Source organism: Lissotriton vulgaris, chromosome 6 (genome assembly GCF_964263255.1).
Source record: "Lissotriton vulgaris chromosome 6, aLisVul1.2, whole genome shotgun sequence".
NCBI classification, from domain to species: Eukaryota; Metazoa; Chordata; class Amphibia; order Caudata; family Salamandridae; genus Lissotriton; species Lissotriton vulgaris.
Genome location: NC_141694.1, coordinates 172,004,844 through 172,030,461, shown reverse-complemented (window position 1 = coordinate 172,030,461; position 25,618 = coordinate 172,004,844). Strand labels below are relative to the sequence as shown.

The following is a 25,618-nucleotide window of genomic DNA, read 5'->3' as shown; positions in this document are numbered from 1 at the left end:
AAATGTCACTGTGTAGGGCGATTATTGCATTTAGTAGTTGGCTCGGCAGTCCCCATGCGTTTAGCTTTGCCCAGAGGTTCTCCCTGCTCACTCGGTCAAAAGCTGATTTTATGTCAACGAAACATGCGTACAGCTGTATTCTCTTTTTTATGTATTTTACGTTAAAAGCGCCAAAATAGCCAAATTTGTTATTGTTCCGATCCATTGCCTAAAGCCTGTTTGGAACTTGGGAATTATGCTCGTATCGTCCATTCAGTCTTGTAGCTGTACTAGAAGGCAAGAAGCTTAAAGTTTGGCCTCAACATGAATTAAAGATATCAACCTGTAATTCGCTGGCTTGCGATGATCTCCCTGTTTAAATATCGGGTGTATTATGTTCCCTTTCCAAGAGACGGGGACGTCAGTATGTGCATAAATGTGGCTGAAGAGAGGCGTTAGGATCTCTGACCAGAAGTATGGGTCGTTCATAAAAAGCGCGTTGGGCAGCCCATTTGGAACTGCTGCTCCTTCTGTCTTTAGTTTTAATATTATGCCTCGCAATTGTTTGCTGGTGATTAGTGGATTTTGTTCATTACCCCTAATCTTTTGTTCCCTATTTTCATTTTCTCCGTTATCCGTACTCAAGTTTCTTTTTCTTTTCCCCACTTCTAACACGGTCCCGCAGGAACCCTCAATGGTGCTTAAGGCTGTATTGCTGTACAAGTCTCGCACTTGTTGCACCCACATTTCCTCTCCAATTCCTGCCTCTTGTTGGAGTCTTGCTCCTTTATTCAGATTGTTTATAATGCCCCAGAAGTCCCTGATATTTGGCAAATTGCCTGTGCACAATAATTTTCGTCCAGATGGTTTCCTTATGTGCAGTTATGGCATTCCTCAACATCTTCCTGTATATGTTCCTTACTTCCATTAATTTACTATTATGTGGGCTTCTTCCTATTCTTTTTGCCCGCGTTTGTAGTCTGATCTCTCTTGCGACCCTTTTCTTTTGATCTCGTAGGTCCGTGTTTAACCACGGCTCCTTCATCATGTTTAGTCTTCTTTGACTACGCGGCAATGCTGGAAATTTTTGGGTAAGGACCTGGGCCAACTGTTCCCAGTTGTATACGCTTTCATTCTATGGCTGAGGCCCCAATTTACTTACATAATCCCTTGATGTCTCCTGAATACTTTTCAAGCCCCCTCCTCTCCATTTTAGTTTTTTTAAGTTGAACTTATCGGCGTGCTGTATAAGGGAATTCATTTTTTGGGCCGAAGTGAGAGAGATGTTCATTCTTGGTATTTGGGGGAAGTGATCGCTTTCTATGCGTTGGTCGATTTGAAATGTTTCGATACTGGGGAGTAACTTATTACTAGTAATTGTCAAATCTATTGTTGAGCGAGCCTTGCCACTCAAATACGTAACAGCTGCTGGTATGTCGCCCTTTGTGTTGCCATTCAAAATTGTCAATCCCAGGTCTTCTAGTATGTTCGTTATTTTTTGTCCACCACAGATCACTTGCGTCTTCCCTTCAACCTGATTTTTAGTTGTGAGGTTACAGTTGAAGTCTCCTGGGATGAACATTGGCCATTGCGCGTAAGATCTTTGCATTGCTTTTATCAGGGACATTAAAGTAGAATATTTTTCTTTCTGGGTCATCCTCTCTGGGTGAATGTAGACATTAATCAGTAGAAGTTGCCACTTTTGTTTCTTTGGTGGGGACTGATCACTGATTTTAATCACTTGAGCCCAATTAACCCCCACGTCCTGTTCTTCTGTTAACCAATCGTACTTTTGGGCTACGTATACTGATAATCCGCTTCGTGGATGTCCAAAAGGTGAAAATCTTTCTGCAAAAATGTGGTGTTCTTTGAAACCTGGAATTGAAATAGGCGTCAATTTCCATGTTCCCTGAAACCAGATTATATCTTGTTGCTGAAAGAAGGCTAGGGTTTCATGGTCCTGATCCATTTCTTGGAAACCATGAACATTCCAAGAGCGAAACGTGACACTATGCAGCATTTTCTCCTTCTGGATTTGGTCCTGCGTCTCTGCTGCCATTGTTATTATTGAATTTTCGTTGGGTATGTTTTTTGCTGACCGCCTTTGGTACCCATGACCAATCCATCCTGTCCAGTATTCGGCTTCCCACGTGTTGTGTACTTACTGATGTGTTGGCCCTATTTCTGCTGGTTGATAATGCTGGCGTGGTGGGGCGAGTGCCTCGTACTCATGTGCTCTGGTTTTCCCTGGTTTTATCTTCCTTTTTTGAGTTTCTTGAACCATCTAGTAGGAGATAAGGGTACCTAGAACATTTATGTAGCATCAAAGTAATTCCCCAAGCTCCAAATCTTGGTGTTGCAGAATATATCTTGTCCACCAGATCCTTTGTGGCCCAAGATGTCACGGATTCTTCCGTCTCAGGATATTGTCTTTTTTGTTGAAATTCAACGGCTATTAAATCCTGGGTGGTTATCCCTTTTAATTCTGGGGATACACTACTCAGGTAGTTTGTTATGCAGGAATAATGCAATGCATAATACACTAATCAGGGAGCTCGTTATGCAGAAACAGTGCCATGCATAATACGACTATCAGGTAGTTTGTTATGCAGAAATAATGCAATGCGTAATACGACAATCAGGTAGTTCGCTATGCAGAAATAATGCAATATGTAATACGACAATCGGGTAGTTCGATATGTAGAAATAATGCAATGCGTAATACACTTCAGCACCGATCACGATGTGTTAGGCAGTCTCTCCGCCCCTCGTGCTATCTCGCAGATAGCCTCTGTAAACAGTTGCCCCCACACGGGTATGGTGTAAACAAAAAGTGCAGCTCCACACTCCGGCCCCGGTACTGCCACTCCTTTGCAAGTACGGGGTGAGAATACGAGCCTAAGCAGAGGCTAGTGCTGCAGGAACGGACAGGGTGAGAGCATCTCCCTCTGAGCCCACACCCCGCCAGGTGTTGACACACGTTACCTTGGGGTGCGACCTTGCTCTACTTTTCTCTTCCAGCGACTTGGGCCTCGGATGCAATCTTTGAGAATTCTGGGCAGTGGGGCTCGAGCCCTCCCTCGATGAGGTTGGCTCGAGGTCCAGCTCTGGCAACGGTGGGCTCGGGCCAGTGGGTCAGCTCATCTGGGGCTGCCGGTCCGGGCAGCTGATGCTACGAAGATCTCAGGCTGCCACAGGGCACACGCACACAGCATCGCTGAGAATCACTTAAGCTTTCAGGTGCACGATCACAGGGCACTCCTCACAAAGGTCTCAGACTTCACAAAGCATCGTTAAGAATCACTTGAACTCTGGGTGCACGATAACAAGGCAATCCTCATGAAGGTCTCAGGCTGCACAAAGCACACGCACACAGCGTTGATGAGACTCACGTGGATTCGGATGCACACGATAACAGGGCAATCCTCACATAGGACTCAGGCATTCACACATCGTCGCCGAGACCCGCTTGGACTCCAGGTGCCCGAGATCAAAGGGCACGCCTTACGAGAGTCTTTTCTGCTACAGGGACACACTCACAGCATCGCTGAGACTCTCATGTTAACTTTTATGTTCCTGTATTTCCAAACAGGGAAGGCCACATCCCTAACAAATCCGCGCGGTCTAGCTCTCAAGACCATGCGGTACACTCACGGAAGCTTCTAAACCGGCTCCTCGCCGGAGACGGGCTAATATGTGGTCCGGCGGGAATGAGTACAGGTGCTATTACGCGGCGCCCCTTCTAATGAAGTAAGTGCCCGGTTTGCTTCCACAGGTACTGCTGACATTACCTGGAGTCCATCATAGCCTTTGGTTATGAAACTATCTATGGATGCAATTTCTCTGCTTTTTCATGCGCAAGTTACCAACTTCTCGTCCTAGCATTTTTTGTCCATGACATGCCCCACAAACCCTTTTCTCTGCCTAACATGATTGCTAACGTTCATTATATTTCATTTTCTGCAAGATTGTTTCATAGGGAGACACCCCTACCCCAAAGCCCATGGACCGAAAATTCTCACACCAAAAAGTAACGAATTATTTGACCTTATTAATACATGAAGTGTTTTTTCTGTATGTCACTGTTTAAGTTGTGAATGAATTTGTGTGTCTGTGTAAAAACAATTACGCTGCGCGTCAGACAAGCATACCTCTGAATCCTCCTAGGCACAATCACGATTGCCTAGGAAGTCTACCAAGCATGTTTTTTAATATTTCTAGCCACAATCACGATTGTCTGGGAAGACTGCACACGCCATTATGGAGCAACTCACCCATAAGGAGCACTGAAGCATTGGAAGTAGATAAATACGTACCCCCACTCAAGAGTGAGGGGGGCTTTGTTTTCTAATGCAATTTCTTCATTTTTTACCATTTCAGATATGTATCAACAGCGCATGCTTTATTAGTAGCAGCGTTCACTTTAATTATTTTTCTTCACTTTCACAATTGTTTATTTCCTATTGAGGTACATTAGGAGTGGCAAACACAGGGCTGGTCCCTGTGTGGTCCTGAAGAAGAGCTAGGGGAAGCAGGAAGCATGTTGATCTCACACTGTGGTCCAACTCATTATAGTTAGGTTCTTCAGTGCAACCCCCTTTTTAGACATACCAACCTAGGAGCAAGAATAAAAGTTGTTGATGCCCACTAGCAAGGTATTTTGAATCACTTTCCATCCACTCCCCCAAAGATTGCACTACACATAGTCTACCTACAAGTGCTCCTACGTATTTTCGCAAGTCGCTACACGCCCCAGTTCGTAGAGGACTTGGATGGACCCAATGATGAAGCATGTCACTGTGGGGAAACCCTGGTGAGTGAGGGGACTCAAGAAAGAAAAACTTTTTTCTTTCTACAAGGCTTTTTTCTGACCACACGAGTCAGGAGCCATTAGTCTGTGGACTAGGTCTCTAAACTCAACACTTTGGGTTTTCTTTTGAATCTTTCCAAACAGGGAGCCAGCTCACCTCGGGCCCCTGGAGATAAGTTACTTACGGACACAGCACACAGCAAAGTCATTTCAAGCAGGGGGACACAGAACACAGCAAAGTCCCTTTAGTCTCTCCTTGGTTAAAACAGCAAACTGTAATGCCAACCCCAGAACACACAGCAAGGGTCAGTCCTTTCCTTTAGTCTCTTCAGTTGTTTCTTCCTTGGCAAAGGTTCCTCTTGACCATGAAGTAGCTTCAGTCTTGTTCAAACTTGATCAATCACTTCTCTAAAGTTCAGGGGTTTCAGCTCTCATAATTATACCGCTAAATGTATTTGAAGTCTTTGTGTTCAGGGGGGCACTGACCCCTGTTCAAATCAGCTCTGGGTGCCTCCCTGCCAGTGACATCTTCTTTCTTTGATTAGTGGGGGTATGGATTCTCAATCACTCAGCAGGAGATGGGACCAAACCCAGGCCTCTTCACCTCCAGATGCAGGTCAGCCTGTTGCTGTCTCACCTCCTCCCCTGGTTCCCCATATTCTATCACTTTCAAATCCAGCCAGTCAATCCACAACCAGGCAGAGACACACAGAAATGTTGGAGCACAAAAACCCAGCCACTTCTAAAGGAGTGGCTTCTAAACACACAATGCAAAAACCACCTTCATAAAGAGATGTGTTATTACATTGTGAGTTCAGGCATACTGAACTTCACCTCTCCATCTTAAGCCTTTGAGAAGATAGGCTGGACACATATACCACAGCCTCCTCATTCTGTCCTATGGGCAAGATGACCTTTCAACAGTGAAAAACTAAATGGACGTTATTTCACTGTCTGGTCACGGTACACACCTTAGTACATGTCCTACCTTTCACATGCACTGCACCCTGCCCAGGGGCTACCTTGGGCCTACCATAGGGGTGTCTGATGTGCATAGAAAGAAAAGGTAAAGTCTGGCAAGTGGGTGCACTTGTCAGAACAACATGGAAGTTTAACAAACTGCGCACAGGCGCTGCAATGGCAGGCCTGAGTTCCTTATTTAAGGCTATGTGTGGGTGGCACAATTAGTGCTGCAGGCCCACTAGTAGCAGTTGCATTACAAGCCCTGGCATACATAGTGCACTTTACTAGGGACTTTACTAGTAAGGCAAACACACCAATCATGGACAACCAATTACCATTACACTTTATACAGGGAGCACTTGCACTTTGGCACTGATCAGCAAAGCATCTAAGCCAGTCAAACGAAATCCATCACAGCATCAAAAATAGAAGTAGTAAAAAGTTTGGGGTAATCACTTCAAGAAGTGCTGGGTCTAACTATGGCCATACCCCATGAGACCAGCAACACGCAGGGTATGCGCCAGTATACATGCAGCACACATTTCGGCCCAGTGTACTGAACACGTCAGTTTTTAGGGGGGGGAGTTTTATATGTTGCTAGAACTTGACCCAAAGGTATCGGGTATCAGAGCTCCTTAAATGAGAACCAGTTGCTTACACAAGGACACATTCATTTTTGTTAGGTACGGGGAGATTAAGTGATTTGCCCAGAATCACAGGATGTTGAGCGTCATTGCCGATACTCGAACGTGGTTCTCCAGATTTGAGATCGACAGCCCTAGCCGTTAGGCTACATCCTCTCCGATTGAAACGAGAATGTGCTTGAAAGTATATATTGAAGTCCCAAACAAGAGCAGTTCAAATTTGAGGCCCAGAGGACCCCCAAATAGGTGTAAGGTAGGCATAGATGTCAATACAACAAAATGCCTGGGGTAGCCGGAGGGAAATCACATGACCTTTTTTATTAAGAGTTTTATATAGCGCAAACTAGACCTGAGACATCAAGTATCAGAGTGCTTTATATGAGCTCCAGTTTTATTACAGATGGACACATTCTTTTTTGTTAGGGGGATTAAGTGATTTGCCCAGAATCACAGGATGTTGAGCGTCCTTGCTGAGACTCGAACCCAGTTCCCCAAAATTGAGGTTGACTGCCCTAGCAGTTAGGCCAACTCTTCTCCCCCACATTAAAAGGTTACTATGTCTTAAGGGATCATCAATTTATTTCTCTTGACTGGACGTGAAGCACATTCTTGCGACAGGGGCATGCTGGTTTTCTGCTAATGTGGAATCGAAGAAGCATTCCTTTGGAAAGCACTGAGCTCAGACATGACTTGCATTCCTAAATCCTTCCTTTTACTATAATGCCAGTGTAAATGAAGACACCGACCTTGAGTCTTTTCTTGATTATTAATATTTGCTGATACTGTTTATCATGCAAACTCTCACAGCAATCCCTTACTGCCACCCTTGGAGTTTGGGTACAACTCTTTCCATACATTTGTGGACTTTTTCTTGAATGAAATAGATTTAATCTAAATCGACTGCCCGCTGCTACATTAACTGTTACTAAGATGACCAAATTTAATGATTCACTCTATGGAAAGCTCTAAAAAATAAATGAGCACACAAAAGTGTTAATGTGCAGCAAAAGATTTATTAAGCAGGAAGGTGGATGAGGAGTTAAGTTCAAAATAATGCCATGATAAAGAAGAATAAATGCGTCCCTTAAGGAAAACACAAAGGGGCATATTATCCAGAAACAGCGTTAAAATTATCGCCGCTTTAGCGGCAGGAAACTGCCCCTAAAGTGGCGATAATAGGCTTGATAATATGCCCTTGAGAATTCTAATAGAAGCCCATGTTCTTGTGTGAACATTGGCTTCTATTGGAATTCTCAAGGGCATATTATCAAGCCCATTATCGCAGCTTTAGCGGCAGTTTCCTACCGCTAAAGCGGCGATAATTTTAACGTAATATGCCCCAAAATTCTTAAACAATAATTTGCATATGCAGACTTTGAAATGGCGAACTGAAAAATTGCAATTCCTTCAAGTATACTTCTTGAGGAGAAATGGTATAAATTTGTTATGGTATCATATGCGTCATACATACCAACAGACAATATCGCAGTCAGTGCAAACTTTTCCAAACAGTTCTGACCTTAACAACAGTAAACATTTTAGAGCTGGTAGAATGACGTGTGTTTTTCATTGGATCATTTACATCCTGACTGTAAAAGTTCATATTTATAAGTTGAGCTTGATGAAGTTAATGTGTATAAGTTGGACTTGGTGATATGGTAAAGCCACTAGTGTGGGACAATCTCATCTGTAACTTTTAGCTCACTAGTGGAACTGAAGCATTTCTGGCTGGATCCCCCCTGCAGAACCGGGTGATAATGCAAACAGTCATAAACATTTTGTATAAATAAGCATACCTCTTTTGGGTGTTTTCTCCAACCAGAAATCATATGTAGGACAAGCGCAAATGACTTATTTATGTGGGAAAGAAAGGAGATCCTCCATTCTGATGTTTATGTACATAGAATCTTAAATGTGGTATGCAACAAAGCCCATTTATCCATCATTTACGCTTGCAGCATTGCCTTCCTGGTGGATTATCTACTTATGCACAAATTGCTTATCCCTAAAAAAACTGAAATCTATCCCAGATAAAAATTGTAATCATACACTGGTTCATGAATAGAAGGGTGAATGGACACGGGTGGGCTTCTGATTTTTTTTATCTTGGAGTAGGTGAATAAAAGTGAAGGTTGGAAAACAATTTGCCATTCTGCATGTTTTTTTTAACTACATATGCGATTCCGTCAAGCGTATGTTATCAAAATATGAAAATGTTCAAAACAGGGTAGGAGTTTGATGACACCTTGTGTTATGAACGTGTTTGGTAATAACTGCCGGCAAGTTGCAGGTGGCGACAGCTTTTGTTTAACAGCTAGATTTAGAACATACATGTATATATAAGATAGTGGTATTCATATTAGCAACATGCAGAATTTTATTTGGCTGTCTCAGAGAGAAACAAAGGGGCATATTAGCAAGAACCCTGCACGCAAAGGCACGAGGTTAGAGACGAATGTGTATATCACTAACCCCGCTGGGTTTAATATATGGGCCATATTATCAAGCAAGGGCGATACATTATCGCCACTTTTATCAGCAGGAAACTGCCACTAAAGCCGATAAAAGTGGCGATAATGTATCGCCCTTGCTTGATAATATGGCCCACAGTTATTGTAAACCAGGTGCATCAGATCTAGAAAGTGAGCATTGCATAGAAGACCGGCGTTACGAAAGCGAGAACTGTGAATTGCGTAACTATGTTGAACAGTACATTTTACAATATCATCTGAATGCGTGAAAAAAAAAAGAAGATACATTCCAGTTGTCTGCGAAGAGTTTCCTAAAGTGGTTGGCAAAGACAGGTTTCTTTGCATTGTTCTCTAATATATTCTTTGCGATTGCACCACTTTTTAAGTTTGTTGCAGTTGCCTAATTTATCTTCATGAAGACACGGGTTGGCTGAAAAAAAAGAAAAGAAAACTGTTACAATTCCAAACAATAATTTACAATGCAGGTATTTAAAATCTTGAATTACGAGAAGTACATTTCGAGAGATCACATCACACCACAGAGCATTTGGGGGGATATTATCAACGGCCAGCGATAATTATCACTGGCAGCTCTTAGCGTGAGAATTGTTATCGCCGGCTATCGCTGGAAATTATCGCTATGCTAGCGCTGTTTCAACAAAGCAATGTTTTCCATGGAACAGCGCAGGTTTTCCAGCGATGTTCCATGGAAAGCGGCAATAACCTTGCTGATACGACCCTTTGGTCGTATCAGCATAATCCACCTCCAATAAAAAGTATAGGTAAGTCAGAATTTTTGCAGAAGTTAGTTGTTTTTGCCAAGAACTAACGTCTGCAAAAATGCCTGGACCTCCTTGTAAATATATTGCGATGTGCACATCAGAGATAATTTACAAGGAGTACTGACCAGTGACGGCCACTTTGCATCTCATTAGAGATGCAAAGCGAGGCATCGGGAAAACGTGTGCTAACATGCGATAATGCATGTTAGCACCACCTTGTAAATAGGGCGATTAAAATATTGCCTCGTTAGTGGCAAAAAGTGCTGCTAAAGCAGCGATACTGCCCTTCTTAATATGCCCCTTGATACTTCAACGACCAACCTGGAAGCACAGGAGCAGAATTTTGACAGTGATTAATCTCTTAGTAACACTCACTCTGCAAACCCTAGGTGTATGTCGAGAACAGTCCCTCGACCAATACACACTACTCTTCTGCACCGTACCCCTGTTGGTTACAAGACAGGATTTGATTTAATACTAGGGGAGGGCCACACTGCTGACCATGAAGGACTGGGATGATCACATGGATTGGTGTATGAGCACTGAAAAGTTAGTTCACCAACAGAAACTTTTAAGGCATGGGAAAAGTGGGCTGTGGCCCAGGGCCCCAGGCTTTTGGAGTGAGGGGGAGGCCTGATAGAGCCAGCTGTGTTCAGCAGAGTGTCTAGTCCTGATGATCTTGAATAATTTGTTGTAAGTAGCATTTCCTTAAATTTATTTTGAATGCGGGGAATGTTTGAGAGTCTATTACAGAAATTTTTCACAATAATGTGTTTCATGCAACATCAGTAAAACAAGTTTCTTTTAGAAAACACAGGACCTCACATACAAGAAGGGAGGGTGTCACAGAGATTAATTGGAGTAGTAGTAATGAACTGCTGCTGTGTTATTAACAAAACAAAAAACGAATCATCATCCCTGAAAATTAGATGTAAAAACCATTTAGAATTTGGACCAGTGTGTCTGTGCACTGTCAGTGACCTGCCTAAAAAGGACATGAAAGAGCTGAAATGATATCATAAATGCAAAGCTGGTCCGAACAGAGGCTCGCAAAATAAATTTGGCCCAGGGCCCCCAAAATCCTTAAGTCGTCCCTGTTTACCAAGCTCGGGGATGCCGCGATAAGTTTGAAAAAATCTTGGGCCCTTTGAGAAGCACAGAAGACGTGGCATCCTAACAAGACGCAAGAGGTAATCGGGGCCGGTCCGGGGAGGAATCGAGGGATACTGATTTATTGTCAGTGAATTGCTCTCCCATCCTCGCAGCTACGCCATCAAGTGAGGCCCTCCTGAACCCCTACACTCTTGAGTATTGGTGTTCGAGGCCCTCTTCCACCTGCAGGCTATACCTGCGCTTCATCCCTGGTGGTCCAGTGGACCTCTCACTCCTTCTCTCACTCCATTTATTCTGCTTGCCTTATCATTTCACCTCCTTCCTTTCACCTTCGTTTTTCACCCTTTTACTCTCTTTCTATCACTTTCCATCCTACTTTTTCTACTATTACACTGTTTTCTCTCCTTTTTCTGTGCACCTCTCTCCTGTTTTCCCAGCCGCTGCTGCCCCTGGGGGTCCTCCCCCCAATACGACCAGCCCAAGACAGTTTCCCCTCCCTGCCCCCACCTCCAAGCTGTCCAGCCCTCCCTGACCCCTAATTAATGGCGGTGCTTCATGGCTGCGCAGCAGGCGCACCAAAGGCAAGCCCGTCTGCGCCCATCCATGTCCTAAACACAACCAGCGCCAGAAACCCTGGACCTCCGAACCGCTAAATCTACAACCCAGTCGCAATGTTCACACTCAACCCAGGTTGCAACAATAGCTGCGAGCTAGCATTACCAGCCAACACCCACATACCATTCAGTTGTCACTGCTGCCCCCCACTCCTGCAGCACCGCCAAGGCCACTAATCCAGCACAACCTGCCCGCAACAACACGACCGCACCAAAGACTCTGCAATGTGCTTTTATGGTTATACATATTTGTAATCGAATAAAGTATTATTGAATTATTAATATTGACTCTGCAATGCATCCTCCTCAATGTCCAATCCCTCCACTAACAGGCAACAGAAATCTGGGACCTCCTCAACTGCACCACCCTAGACGTCGCATTATTCACTGAAACCTGGACCAACACCACCTCGTGACCTGATATCGCCATCGCCATTCCCCAAGGATAAAAGATCTCCCGGAAGGACAGCCGTGGGGGGGGGGGGGAATCGCCATCGTCCATAAATCTACCCTCTGACTGAGCACACTTCCCGACGAGCCCACAGACCTGATGGAAAACCTACATTTCAAAATACAGTCCAGCACTACCACCAACCTCACCTCTAAGGAACCCTCATCTGCCAACCCCCCAGATCCCGCGGACCATTCACCATCTCCATCACAGACCACAACGCCCCACAGGCCATCGAGTCCACCAACTACACCCTGCTGGGAGACCTCAACTTCCACCTCGACAACCAACGAGACCCCAACACAAAATCTCTGCTGGACAACCTCCACAACATTGGACTCAACCAGATCGTGACTTAACCCACGCACTCAGCAGGACACACCCTCGACCCCATCCTCACAACAGGAAACTCTGTCACTTTCAGCCACACCACCGAACTCCCGTGGACAGACCATCGGTGCATCCATTTCACCTTCAGAACGCCCAACATCTACAGAACCCAACACCTGCTCCTACGAATAAAATCACCGACAACTAGCTCACCACCTCACTCGGCAACTCCACCCCAACCATCACGGACAACGACGACCCCAACACCGCAGCCCAAACCCTGCACAGATGGATCTCAGCCTCCCCCAACATCATAGCCCCCTCAAGAAGAACAACACACATGCAAGACAGCCAGCTGGTTGACCACCGAACTCTCAGAGTCCAGACTCACATGCCGCCGCCTCAAAAAGGCCTGGAAAAACTCCTAATCTACAGAAGCCCACAACAACTTCAGAGTCGCCACCAACATCCACCACCAACTTATCAGAAATACAAGAAAGAAAGTGATCAAAGACAGAATCTCCACACATGCGAACAACAGCAAAGAACTCTTCAACATTATCAAGGAGCTCGCCCAACTCATCAGCGAGTCGACAGACATCCCTCCTCTGCAACAAACTCAGCACCTTCTTCCTCTACAAAATCAAGAACATTTATGACAATTTCGACGAAGACAGCCAACACACAAAACGCTTGTTAGGAATTGGGTTTCAGTCCTCTCTCTGTGGCCATGTACTGTTATCACATGACCTGCCAGTTTGGGATATAGGTCAGTCCTACCTTCCTCTCGTTGCTTGTTATTGCTAACCTGTGGGTTCCGGTGAGCTGGTTCCAGTGTTCCTGGATTCGCTTTAGCTGTTTCTCACGGGCTCGTGAGAATTGTTACGCTTTCCCTTCCCCTTCTTTGGAGTTTTGGTCCCTGGGTTCCCGATACCTTTTTGCCGTTCTTGTGTAGTGAGTTTAGTGAGTTAGAGACCCTTTTTTTCCCTGTGTTTTGCCCAGTTACTTACTGACTGTGCACTTTCCCGCCTTTTGAGAGTCTGGTGGGAGTTTAGGGGTTCTTCGTTTTCCCTTTCAACTGTCACTCTTGTCCCTTTTTTTGGTTGTTAGGTTACGCAGTGTTTGGAATTGTGCTTCCTCCATTTTTGTTGCGGCTTCCGAAAGCACCGATTTACATCGTTAGGTGCAGGGAATGACGTTTTAGGACGTTCCACGAGCACTGTCCAATCCCTTGTGTGGGCTTAGCTAGGTTGTTATCGTTCCACTCTTTGTGAACACACCTAGTGCCAGTAATTCCAGCGTAGTTTTTAGCGTGAAGGGGTTTGTTTTGTCCATGTCAGGGTCGAGACATGTTTTTCCCCTGATACATTTAAATTAAGAGAGGCACCTTGTATTATCAGTCAGCCATTTGGATCCAAGAGAAGTTATCTTGGAGGAGTACTATTGGTTGTCTGAAGTCTCCACGATACCAACCTGTACTCTCAACTGGTAAGTGCAAATGATTGTTTTAGCAGGATATGGTCACTAATGTTGGGCCCCTAAGAAAGGTTTGCATTGTGAAGTCTATTCTTCCGTTTTGCACAGGTGCAGAAGCGTGAAGGAGGGAGCAGTTCGTTCTTCGCTCTACAGGGGTGGTAGACTTGGTGTCTCCCCACAATCCACCCCCTTTTCTGGGTCATTGGTACACTCATTTGTTATACCTGGTGAGTGGCCGGTGCGCTGGGAAAGTGGATTGGAACATACTTCGTTCCTGCAGTGTGTGGGCTGAGTGGGAATCCAACAACCCTCACCACCCACCCACAACACCTTAAAGCCAACGATTGACAGCTGGACAGCTCTCACCAATTAAGATACACTGAGACGATGAAGTCAATCCACCCCGGGCCCCCATGGACCCCTGCCCCCACCACATCTTTAACAGAGCCGCCAACCCATTGCCCACATCCTCTTCCACACCATCAACCGCTCACTCACAAATGCCTCCTTCCCTTATGACTGCACGCCAAGATCAATCCCCTCCTGCAGAAACGCTTGGCGGACCCCAACAACCTCAATAACTACTGACCCACCTCCCTGCTCCTCTTCCCAGCAAATGTCACCGAGAAAGTCATCAACAGCAAACTCGCCATCACAAGAGCACAACGTCCTCAACTACTCCCAATCAGGCTTCAGATAGAACCACAACACAGAAACCGCCCTCCTCGCTGCAACAGATGACATCGGCTCTCTCCTGGACAGAGGAGTGACAAAAGCTCTCATCCTCCCCGACCTATCAGCGAACTTCAACACAGTCTCTCACTGCACCCTAACATGCAGACTTCACAAAGCAGGGAACGGGGACAAGACCCTTGACTGGACCCGCTCTTTCCTCTCCGGCAGAACGCAGCTGGTCTGACTCCCTTCCTTCCTCTCGGACCCCACACCGACCACCTGCCGACAAACGAACACAGCGCTGGTACAACCCTCCAGGTGAACGCCAAACGAGACAAAAATTTTACCAATGGTAAATAATCCCAGTCACATGATGGCAGAATCCAAGATGATCCCCATTTTTAATTTGTCAAACCACTTCCTGGCAGAGTCTGAATTATCCCTCCTGAGCATAGGTCTCACCTTTGTACCCACCATCCATCCCAATTTCTTGGAATTGCACACAGAACTGTTGAGGTTCTTCCGCCGCTTACAACTGCATGCCTATTTCCAGCTCAATCCCACAACCCTAAATTCCTCCAACACACCATTTCGCCCTCCCTCCACCTTCTCTCCCACATCCAGTACGATCCCGGCTGAGATCACGACATTTGAAGAAATGGTACTGAAAGACCTTACCTCTCTAGAAGAAAAGCGACACTTTATACCATATAATCTATCATTGGATGAGAAGAAAGCTATTGAGTCCCTCAAATCCAAAGAGTCCCTCATTATTGAAAGCTTTGACTAAGGGGGTGGAATTGTTCTCCAGGAGAGGGATATGTACAAAACGGAAATTTTAAGACAATTGGCCAATACTGATCATTATTGTAGGCTGCCCACTAACTCGACCAAAGAACTCCAAATCCTGATCACACAGATTACCACTGATGCCCTCAACGAAGGGTTTAGCAACAAGAAGGAATTTCTCTTCCTCAATGTGAAATCACCCAGGACACCAGTGATTTACACGCTTCCAAAAGTCCACAAAAACCTCACCCAACCACCTGGCAGACCTATAGTCTCTGGTTGTGGTTCTATTTTGGAACCTTTGGGGCAATATGTAGATTTAATCATAAAAGACTTTGTCCCCTCTACCGCATGCTATGTGAGAGGTAGCATGTCTATGATAAATCTTTTAGAGCATCACCCCTTCAACACAAACATAGACTTATTATGTATAATGGACGTTGAGTCCTTGTACAGTAATATCACCCAAACCATGGCCTTACTTGTCATTCAGACAATACTTGACTCCAGGCCACTCCCCCATGTGATACCTACACTGTTTATCCTCCGACTCCTTGAACTCTGCTTAGCTAGAAATGTTTTTGCCTTTGATAATCAATTCTATTAGCAGGTTAAGGGCACGTCTATGGGGTCTGTATTTGCCCCCAACCTGGCCATACTGTTCATGGATCATTTGGAAATATTAACCATATTGACACCTTCTAATTCATTATTTTCGGGTGTCTCGCTATGGCATAGGTACATTTACGACATCTTCCTTATTTGGCATAATGACACAGACAGCCTAAACCAATTATTACATTGGATAAACAACAACTGTTCAGGTTTAACCTTCACAATCACCATTGACAAAAATGCTATCGCCTTCTTACACCTCACCACCTACCATTCTGAGGGTAAACTTTTGACCAAATAGTACAGAAAAACCACTGCGCACACCACATTACTATCATATGCTAGCAACCACCCGAGAACCCTCAGAGATTCCCTCCCTTACTCCCAATTCTTGAGAATAAGACACAACTGCTATGAGAAAGATGACTACTTAATAGAAGCTGCTACTCTGTCTGCTAAGTTGAGGGGCCGTGGCTACCCTAAGAGACTTGTACGCAATGCCAAGAAAGGGGCCTGGTACTGCCCAAGGGAGGTCCTGCTCAGTCCTAAAGTAAAGAAAGATGCTAACCAAATAGTTTGTGTGACAACTTTTTCCCCTGTCTCTAACCCTGTCCGCAAATGGATACTCAAACACTGACCCATACTAAATGCAGGAAATCTAAACATTGATCGTCCATTATTTGCCTTTTGCAAAAGTCGCAACTTAAAGGATCATTTGGTTAGGGCTACACTTCCAAACCCTGCCACCCACTCACTGGGGGTTGGATCCTCTGATCAGTCACTCTAAGTGTGAAGGATGTAATGTTTGTGACTTTACAATTGAAGGTAAATCTTTTAACTTCAACACTATTGTTGTAAAAAGCCGCACATTTTCCAACTGCAACACATGTAATGTGATCTATCTTATCCAATGTCCGTGTTTATAAGTGTATATTGGCCAAACTACACAGAAGGTACAGACCAGGATTGGCCAGCACTGGAGTAGGGTGCGTTGTAAAACACCTAATGCCCCACTGATCGAGCACTTCATTTTGAAGGGACACAATGAGGATGACATTAAGTGGACAGTACTGAATGCACTCGAACTCTCACAGAGAGGAGGTGATATGGCCCAACTCCTCAACAAAGAGGAACTGAAGATGATAATCCGTATGGACAGTAACAGGAAGGGATGAATAGGACCGAGGATTGGACCTCAATAATGTGACATTTCTCCATAATACAATGTTCTTTATTATTTTGTCCCCCCGCTGAATATTTTACATATGTTCCATGGCTGGTCACTTCCATCAGCACCCTTCACTTGCTTAACGAGTGCTTTTTCGAACCATTTCCCGCTTGCATTATAAATCATGTTCATATGATTCACTGCCACAATTGACTGTAGTATTGTATGATGAACCTCCCATATGTTTTCATACCATTATGTTTGCATAACTCCACTGCTAGTTTAAGTTTGTGACATATTGCTAACCTGCTTGTTTTTAAATTTTCCCTCTTTTAATCATCCCCGTTTTTCAACTGATCTGGCACCATAAACTCTCTATAGAATACAGTGAACAATTTGCAAATTTAATCTGTATCTATTCTGCTGAAGTACCTATTCCCTCCCATAAAGTTACTTGGATTGTGCATTTCGTGGGGGAGCTGTATGCTATTGTTTTCCGCGTTGTATCATTTTGTTGTAATAATTAGACCACAATTGTACATCCAGTGCGCAATATGTACTGAGTATTAATACTTTCTCAACCATACTTTTTCTCTTTCCTCCATCACCCTTAATCTTTCTTCCAACCTTGACTCACCCAAGATGGCGCCTAAAATCGCACATATTTGTACGTCTCCACGCGATCACACCTAAATGCCGGCTTCACTTCTATAAACACGCCACCGAGCGCAGAGTAGCATTCTTGCCATTGAGCCACCAGAACGCCAGAATCGACCACTGAGTCCCTCTGAAGCGGTAAGTGTTTTTACCAATTGACCGCAGTGCCCTTGCTGTGACTTCCCCGCCTGGACATGAGGCTCACTTTTTTCGCCTCTCTCTGGTATGATTTTCAGGAGCCACGCATTAACTACCTGCTGAGGCCTAGGTAACTACAATCTCTCAGATTTTCTCGAGTTAATCGTTCACTTTCACATCGCTCGTTCATCATTCGTTTCTACCCACAGAATTCTCTATACAACCCACAGGGGTTTAAAGTTCAAAATCCGCAGGCTTCATTGTAAGCCTTGGTAAATATATTCTCCAGCTTTTTCACTTTTAGTTAATTGCTTGTTGTCACGTCGCTCGCTTACTATTTCCTTTTCACCAACAGTGATCAGGATACAACCCACCTAGAATTAACCTCCGTTTAGCTGCAGCCTTGCATACCCATTCCAGCAGCAAGGTTAGTCGCATTTTCATGTAATTCACGTTTCCGGCATGTTGGGCACTCTTTGATCTATTATATGCACACGACTGAGCAATCATTAGCTCTAAGAGAAACTCTGCATTCTAGTCCATCGGTATGGCCACCCTGTTTTTCTCTCAATTATGTGCATGCTAGCATATTCAGTTTCATTCCATCACCTCAAAACCGCACCCTCCAAACTATTTCACCAATGTATGTCACCACACTTGGACCATAGCAGAAAGTCAACGTTCTTCACGCCACTGACAACGATTGTTGCATGGCCATAAGTTAAAATAGTGGCACATCCCACACTTGCGTGATGTCCTCCATCTTACATCCAGAGTAATTTTCCTTACTTACAAACGGAATTCTTTCTGCCTTTCTCTCTTCCTTCTTCTACCTACAGGCAGTTCTTGTATTCAGGCATGTAACATCACCGTCCTGATGATGATCCGAATACCTTTTTTACAAGGGATCGAAAGGTCGTCCCCCTATGCTACAGATTCACACATTCAAACCATTATGTTATATTAGTGTGAACACTGTTATGGATAGCTTGTTATGCATTTTGATTTGTCCCAAGAATTCTTTTTGCTTTGCCTGAGAACCTTTATGTTTCATTTGTACATGTCTTTTGTTTCTTGTACCGGATGCAGGACTGCGTCCCACCCCATTGTTGGTTGTTTGTCATTTTTGCTGAAAACATTTATTTGACCTAATAAAACTGTATGTCTGACTGGACATCCTATAATATAGTATTAATTGTGGTCTATATTTACCAGTATTTTCATTTATATTTTTTAAGGACCACTGTTTCCAATACAAAAGTTCAATGTCTGCATGGCTCCGCTCGCCCCTATTGTCATAACCCTCGAACTCAACATTGTTTCATACACAGACACCCAACTCATCCTCTTCCTATCCAACAAACCCAACGCAGCCAAACACAACTTTCAAGAAGGCATGAAAGCAGTCACAAAATCAATGAAGAGCAGTTGTCTACCACTCAACAGGGACAAAACAGAAGTACTCATTATGGGCCCACACCCCGATGCCTGGAACAACACCTTCCCCAACCACGGAAAACTGCCCGCCCACCCCCACGGACCATGCATGCAACCTCGGAATTATCCTGGACTCCAAACTCAAAATGAACCGCTAAATCAACTCTGTCGCATCCACCTGCTTCCACACCCTCCGCCTCCTATGTAAGACCTTCAAATGGATGCCTCTCGAACACAGAAAAAGACCATCACTCATGCCCTCATCACCAGCAGACTTGACTACAGCAACGCACTCTACGACGGAATCAACAAAAACCTCACTCGCAAGCTTCAAAACATTCAGAACGCCACCGCATGACTAATCCTCAATCTGCCACGACACTGCCACATCTCTTAACACCTGCGCACACTCCACTGGCTCCCCATCAAGGCAAGAATCACCTTCAAGAGTCTCACCCATGAACACAAAGCACTCCACAACACCGGACCAGCATACCTGAACAGCAGACTCAAATTCCACGCACCCCAAAGGACCCTATGATCAGCCCAGCTCTCCCACGCCGTGGTCCCCCGCACCAGGAAGTCCAGATCGAGAGGCTGCTCTTTCTCTTTACTAGTGGACAGAGGCTGGAAAGCACTCACCCTCCACCTCCGACAGCCAACATCACTCCCCATCTTCACGTGGGACCTCAAAACATGGCTCTTCGATTGACCTCCTCCTTGAGGGACAGGACCCTGCACCTGCTCCCCCTCCCCTCCAGCGCCTTGAAACCCTTACGGGTGAGTAGTCATGCTTAACAAACCCAGGATTGATTGATTGATACTTTGGGGTACAACACAGAGATGTATGTGTGTCCTGTGTCTAACTCTAGCTGTTCAACCATAACTTATCACTTGTGGATTAGAAATATTATTATAAGAGCCCTGATGGCAGGCCTCAAGCAGATGTTTGTAGTTTGTTATGATACATATTCCTGTACTGAAAAGCAGTACATGCTCCTTTCCTGGTTGAGAGCAAAAAAGCAAGTATAGAAATCGCTATTTCAGAAGCGGAGTGGATCTCACATTATTTCAACCTGTATAATAACGTAACCAGAGACGAACAAGAGATCCCCGCAAACGGGGATGATCCCGAGTCCCACATCCATTTTTAAAGTTATCCTTGGTCTTTTCCTTGAGCAAGGTCAATAACGCCATAAGAGCAAGTGTGGGTGGCAAGGCGCCGGGGCGGGATGGCATTCAGGTGGACCTTTTTAAGTCTAACCTGGCTCTGTGGGTGGGGGGCGATTTTAATGCACGTTTTTAATGTGAGTTGCACACAGGGACTTTTAGCGACCTGGTATGACTCTATAATCGTACCTATTTTCAAAAAGGGAGACAGGTCGAGCCCTGCCTGTTATCGTCCTATTTCATTACTGGACTCCACAGTGAAGATTCTGGGATGGGTTATTTTAGAGAGACTGCAGGGTTGGGCGGATGAACACAGAATCATAAGCAATGTGCAATATGGTTTTCGTAAGGGTTTGGGCACCATTGACCAGGGATTAGATTTATATATATTACTGGAAAAATATGTAAAAGCCAAGGGTGAAAGGTTGTTTTTAACTTTCGTTGACTTAACGGCTGCTTTTGATTGCGTAACCCACAAAAAACTATGGTCGGTTTTAGGGGAGCAGGGGGCAGACCCTGTTTTAATTTCCTTCCTAAGGCAGCTTTATTTGGGTGCTAGGGCCAGGGTTCTTTTCGGGCAGGATGGAGAATGTACACAAAGTTTTAAAGTTAAGAAGGACATTAGGCAAGGCTGGGTCCTTGCCCCCTTTCTATTTACTATGTACATAAATAACCGAGAGGCGACTTTGGTAAAGGAGTGCGGGGACTTCCCATCAGCCCCCACCTGCCCTATCCCTGCACTCCTTTACGCAGATGATGCGGTTCTCATGTCACGCATGCCCCTTGGCTTACAGAAGGTAGTTACCTCTTTCATAAACTTCATGTTTAAATTAGGTCTTACCATCAAGTGCTCAAAAAGATTTGTTATGAATTGTGGCAATGGATACAACAAAAAGAGTAACACCCTTTTTTATTAACAATAAGGTAATTGGGCACACCAAAACATTCTCTTACCTAGGGCTTCTATTCGAACAAACGGGAACTTGGACCAGTGCTGTTAAATCCAGAAGGCTTCTATTTAGTAAGTCACTGATGGCTTTAGTTAACTTTAGCAGAAAACTAGGAAAACGCCCTCCAGGGGAACTATTGCATATATATAAGGCTAAATGTATTGCGGTTGCCACCTATGGGGCAGGTATTTGGGACCTTTCTAACGTTAATTCACTACAAATGGCAGAAAATATGTTCCTTAAATACCTTCTGTCCATACCTGAAAGCACGTTCAATTTTATCTGTCATGCTGAACTCGGTCTACGCTATCTGGAGGACGTAATTAAGATCCAGCCCGTCCTCCTCTGGCACAGGGTTGGGACCACAGAAGAGTCAGATTTTAATCGCCTCATTTTTAAAGACGCGATGGGCCTTGATGGAATAAAAAGCATGAGATGGATAGCATATGTCAAATCTTTCTTAGGCCAGATAGGCCATCAAGAATACTACAACGATCCAAATACCATTTGCAGTGTCTCCAGAAAGGACCTAAAAGCTGGTTGTATGAGATATCTGTGTGAAAAGAGATCCATGATTGAAATGGATAAGTCTACGGTTCAATCCCACCACCTTACTTTCGCATTTGAGCACACCCAGCCATATATTTTGATGGTCACTAGCGACTACGATAGATTTTTGTTGACACGCTTCAGGTTAAATATCATTTTTAGGTCATTAAGTTTTCCAGAACTTAATGACTGAACGAGAATGTTAAGTAAATGCTTGTGCGACGATCTTTCTGCACAATCCTCTACACATATTTTGTTTTTCTGCAAATTTTATCTTAGCCCTAGAAAAAGATGGATTATGCCTGTGCCTAAAAAACTAGGATTGAGGCAATGCCGCCCTGCATATTTGGCACTACAATTTCCGGATTGTGAATTTATAATTGTCTCTATTACTGCCTTTTTAAAAACTGTTTTTAGATTGCGTAATCAATTGTGATATAATCTGACTGTGTTATTAACTGTCTCCTATTATTTTTAAATTTCTATAAACTATGAACTGTGCTTTTATGGGGATGCTTTATCAAGTATCCGAATGAAGTAATTTTTGACTTTGACTTTACTAAAAACCTAATACTTTTTTAAAAAGAAAACCTTAGAATATAAGCATTCACAACATTGTTAAGAATGAACCCTGCGGTGAAAATGATATAAAAAGAAGGGTGGGGTAAAAGCAATGGAATGAGAGATAAGGGAAAAATACAATAACAATTTAACCCATCTTTCCCATAAAAAAGCAAAGAAACTAAGAAGGAATATTGTGGCAAATCGAGTTGCTGGTTGACTGAGGTGTAGCCCTGGTCAAGCAGAAACCATAATCCTTCGCTGGTTAAGGCACAAGCAAACCCTAAATGAATCTGTGCTCACCCCTTGGTAGCTTGTCACAGAGCAGTCAGGCTTAATTTAAAGGCGCTATGTAAAATATTTCTGCAACACTTCAGACAGTGAAACAGTGAAAACACCTTGCAAAAAGATCCTGTACCAAGTTGGAAAAACAGAGAAAACAAATGTAATAAATATAACAAGACCAGAAAGATAAAAATCCAATCAGTAGAATGAAGTTATTAAATTATAAAGAGAAAGTGTAAAAGAACACCTTAAAGCAAAAAGCACCAACCATGGTTATCTGGTCAAGCTGGAGCCGGTTAAAGTCAAAAGTTCATGCTGACCTTGATGAGCGTGGGTTAGATACAGTGCCAGATTAGTCCAGTTGAAGTTTTAGGTTCTCAAGTTTTGTGCCGAGAGTCCTATTCACAATACAGAATGCCGCAAGGAACAAGGAGAGTGTCAGAGGAGCTGTCGGCTGACCGGGAATAGCAGGCAGAGTCTCACAGACAGGCTGGCTTTTACGGTCCACCACAGGTGGTCAATGCTGCAGGCCAAAGAGACAGGCTGGTGGTGGCTCACACTGATTTTCATTGCAAGTACAGTGGTCTCAGTGTAAACAGGCCCATTTGCCAAAGAGCCCACAAACTTGATTTAAAGTTGGTGAGGCACACAAAGGGTCCAAAACCTGAGGGGCACCACGTGGGGTCAGAAGTGCACTGCAGCTGGGGCCTAGAGCTGCTTGAGGAGACTTTTACGTCACTGAGACTCAGATCAGGAGGCCAGCACACTAACTCTTGGAGTCACTCTGGGGTCTTGTGTTCAAGAATAACTTGCAGATTCAGTTCTCCTTCTCGAAGCAAGAGGGCAGCAGGTCAGCACAACAGGGCACCAGTTCCTTTAGAGCAGAGGTCCAGCAGAGTGGCAGTCCTTGTAGCAGAACATCAGTCCTTCTTACTGGCAGAGATTCTAAAAGTCCAGAAGTGTACTGAAGGGTTGGTGTCTGAGGTCAAGTATTTATGCACAGTGTGCCTTTGAAGTGCGGAGAAGCTACTGGAGGCATGCCTTTGAAGTGCACAGATGACCTGCCACCCTAAACCTGGCTCCAGACCAACTACAAGGGATATGAAGCCATTCGTGTGGAGACAGGAGCTTATTCAAGTGGACGTGGGGCTTGCCAAGCTCTTCCCTCCCATCCTGCCAGTGATGGCCCATCCAGTCACACCTAAGCTCCCCTTTATGTGTGGCTGTCCCCTTGCTCTTTAGGGGGGATGTTTGCCACTAATCGAGTGTCATTCTCTTTTACAGATACGCCAATAAGATACAAATCGTATGTATAAACACGCATGTTTAATAATTAACAGCGCAAAGAAAAATAAATAAAAAACAAACCTATTTATCTAAATATAGGAGTGGAAAATACAGGGCTGGACCCTGTATGGTCCTGATGAAAAGCTTGGGGAGCTTGAAACATGTCGACCACAGAACACTGATCTAGCCCAAATTCAAGGTTAGATAACAGTGTTACCCCATTTTAGTATACCAAACTAGGAGCAGAATAAATTGTTGAGGCCCACTAGCACGGTATTTTTATTCACACACCCACTCCACCACCACAACACTCTACACCACACATAGCCTTTCACAAATATAGTGCTCCTGCGTAGTCCCCCAGTCGCAGCACGCCCCTTTTCGTAGAGAACTGCAATGGCCCCAATGATGAAGCATGTCACCGTGGGGAAACCCCGGTGAGTGAGGGGACTCTAGAAAGAAATTTTTCTTTCTCATTATGGTAAACACTGACAGAATTTGGCAGTAACCATACAAACAAACTAGGTCTCTGCACCCATCACAGTGGGTTCCTGACTTTCTGATATAGACTGAAGGCCGACCTAGTTTAGTTTATCCTCCTTCTCCCCCATTTCTTGTTTGCATTAGGCAGCCACGGGCTGCGGGAGTTTTCTCTTGATACTTTCACAATAGGTCACTTGAACGGTGAAGCCCAGGTGACCTAGTGACTAGACACCACACACAAAACATCACTAAGTTATCATGGCACAATATACAGGTCTGTCTTTCTCAGAAGACGAAGTAGACAGGGCTATTGCCTCCATGCTACCACACGCAGGGGCACCTAACGGAGAAAATAGTGATGCAAGCCAATGTTGGGATGAACTCACAGAGTTAAAAAGGACACAGATCAAAACGTTGATACATGGCATTATGATGGCGGAATACCTACAACCAATGCAGCACCAAGAGGCCTCATAGTCAGGAATGAACCATTTATATTTCAACATGACAAACAGTTCAAGCTGGATTGGTCACAAATATCGTGGCACTGCACCAGGGACTGGCTAGTTCTGATTATAAAAACAGCGACCAGACTAGTAGATTCCCTAAAAGAGGAGATTCAATCCATGGAGATTCGTCTGAAATCCTTCCAAAATCCAATAGAACTTAAAAAAAGATTGGATGAGCTTAACAAAACCATGGCCGATTTTGAGATAAGTCTTAAGGACTCAAAATATATCAAACCATCTAAGGACAAAAAGACATTCTCACACGAGAAAGTGTATCCATATGTCAGGGATGACTATAGAACCAGCAGCAGAAATCCAGGTTACAAGACTGATAGTGACGGGTCAGACACAGGATCTGATAGCTCAGGGGGAACAAGCAATTATAATACCACCCCCAACAGAAGACCTAAACGAGGAAGAGGAAATATGAGGAACTACAGAGGGAACCCGGCACCTATGTGGCCTATGTATCAAGATCCATATAATTATGGTCCTCCACCACCACCCTTCTTCTACGGCCCACCCATGTACCATCAACCCAACTACCAGAACTGGGGAAATAACCAAGGAAATCAAGGAAATCAGGGAAAACCTTTTTTAGAGAGAGGCCGCCCAACTCAACGAGCAAAAAACAAACCCAACCAGGTTGTACAATGGGCAGAACCAGTGGTGACAACAGGACGCCACACACGGAGCAAGGGACCACCAGAGC

At 44.4% G+C, this 25,618-nt stretch overlaps 1 protein-coding gene across 1 annotated transcript in view; it reads right to left on the bottom strand.

The window, feature by feature from the left end:
* Positions 1–7,917: 7,917 nt before the first annotated feature.
* LOC147706967 (cysteine-rich venom protein-like) overlaps positions 7,918–25,618 on the bottom strand; it is a 257,680-nt gene continuing 239,979 nt past the window's right edge. The window contains exon 7 of the mRNA XM_086925152.1: positions 7,918–9,297. Within this exon, the coding sequence (XP_086781278.1) occupies positions 9,179–9,297 (119 nt within the window). The 3' untranslated portion in view covers positions 7,918–9,178. The remainder of the gene's footprint in view (positions 9,298–25,618) is intronic.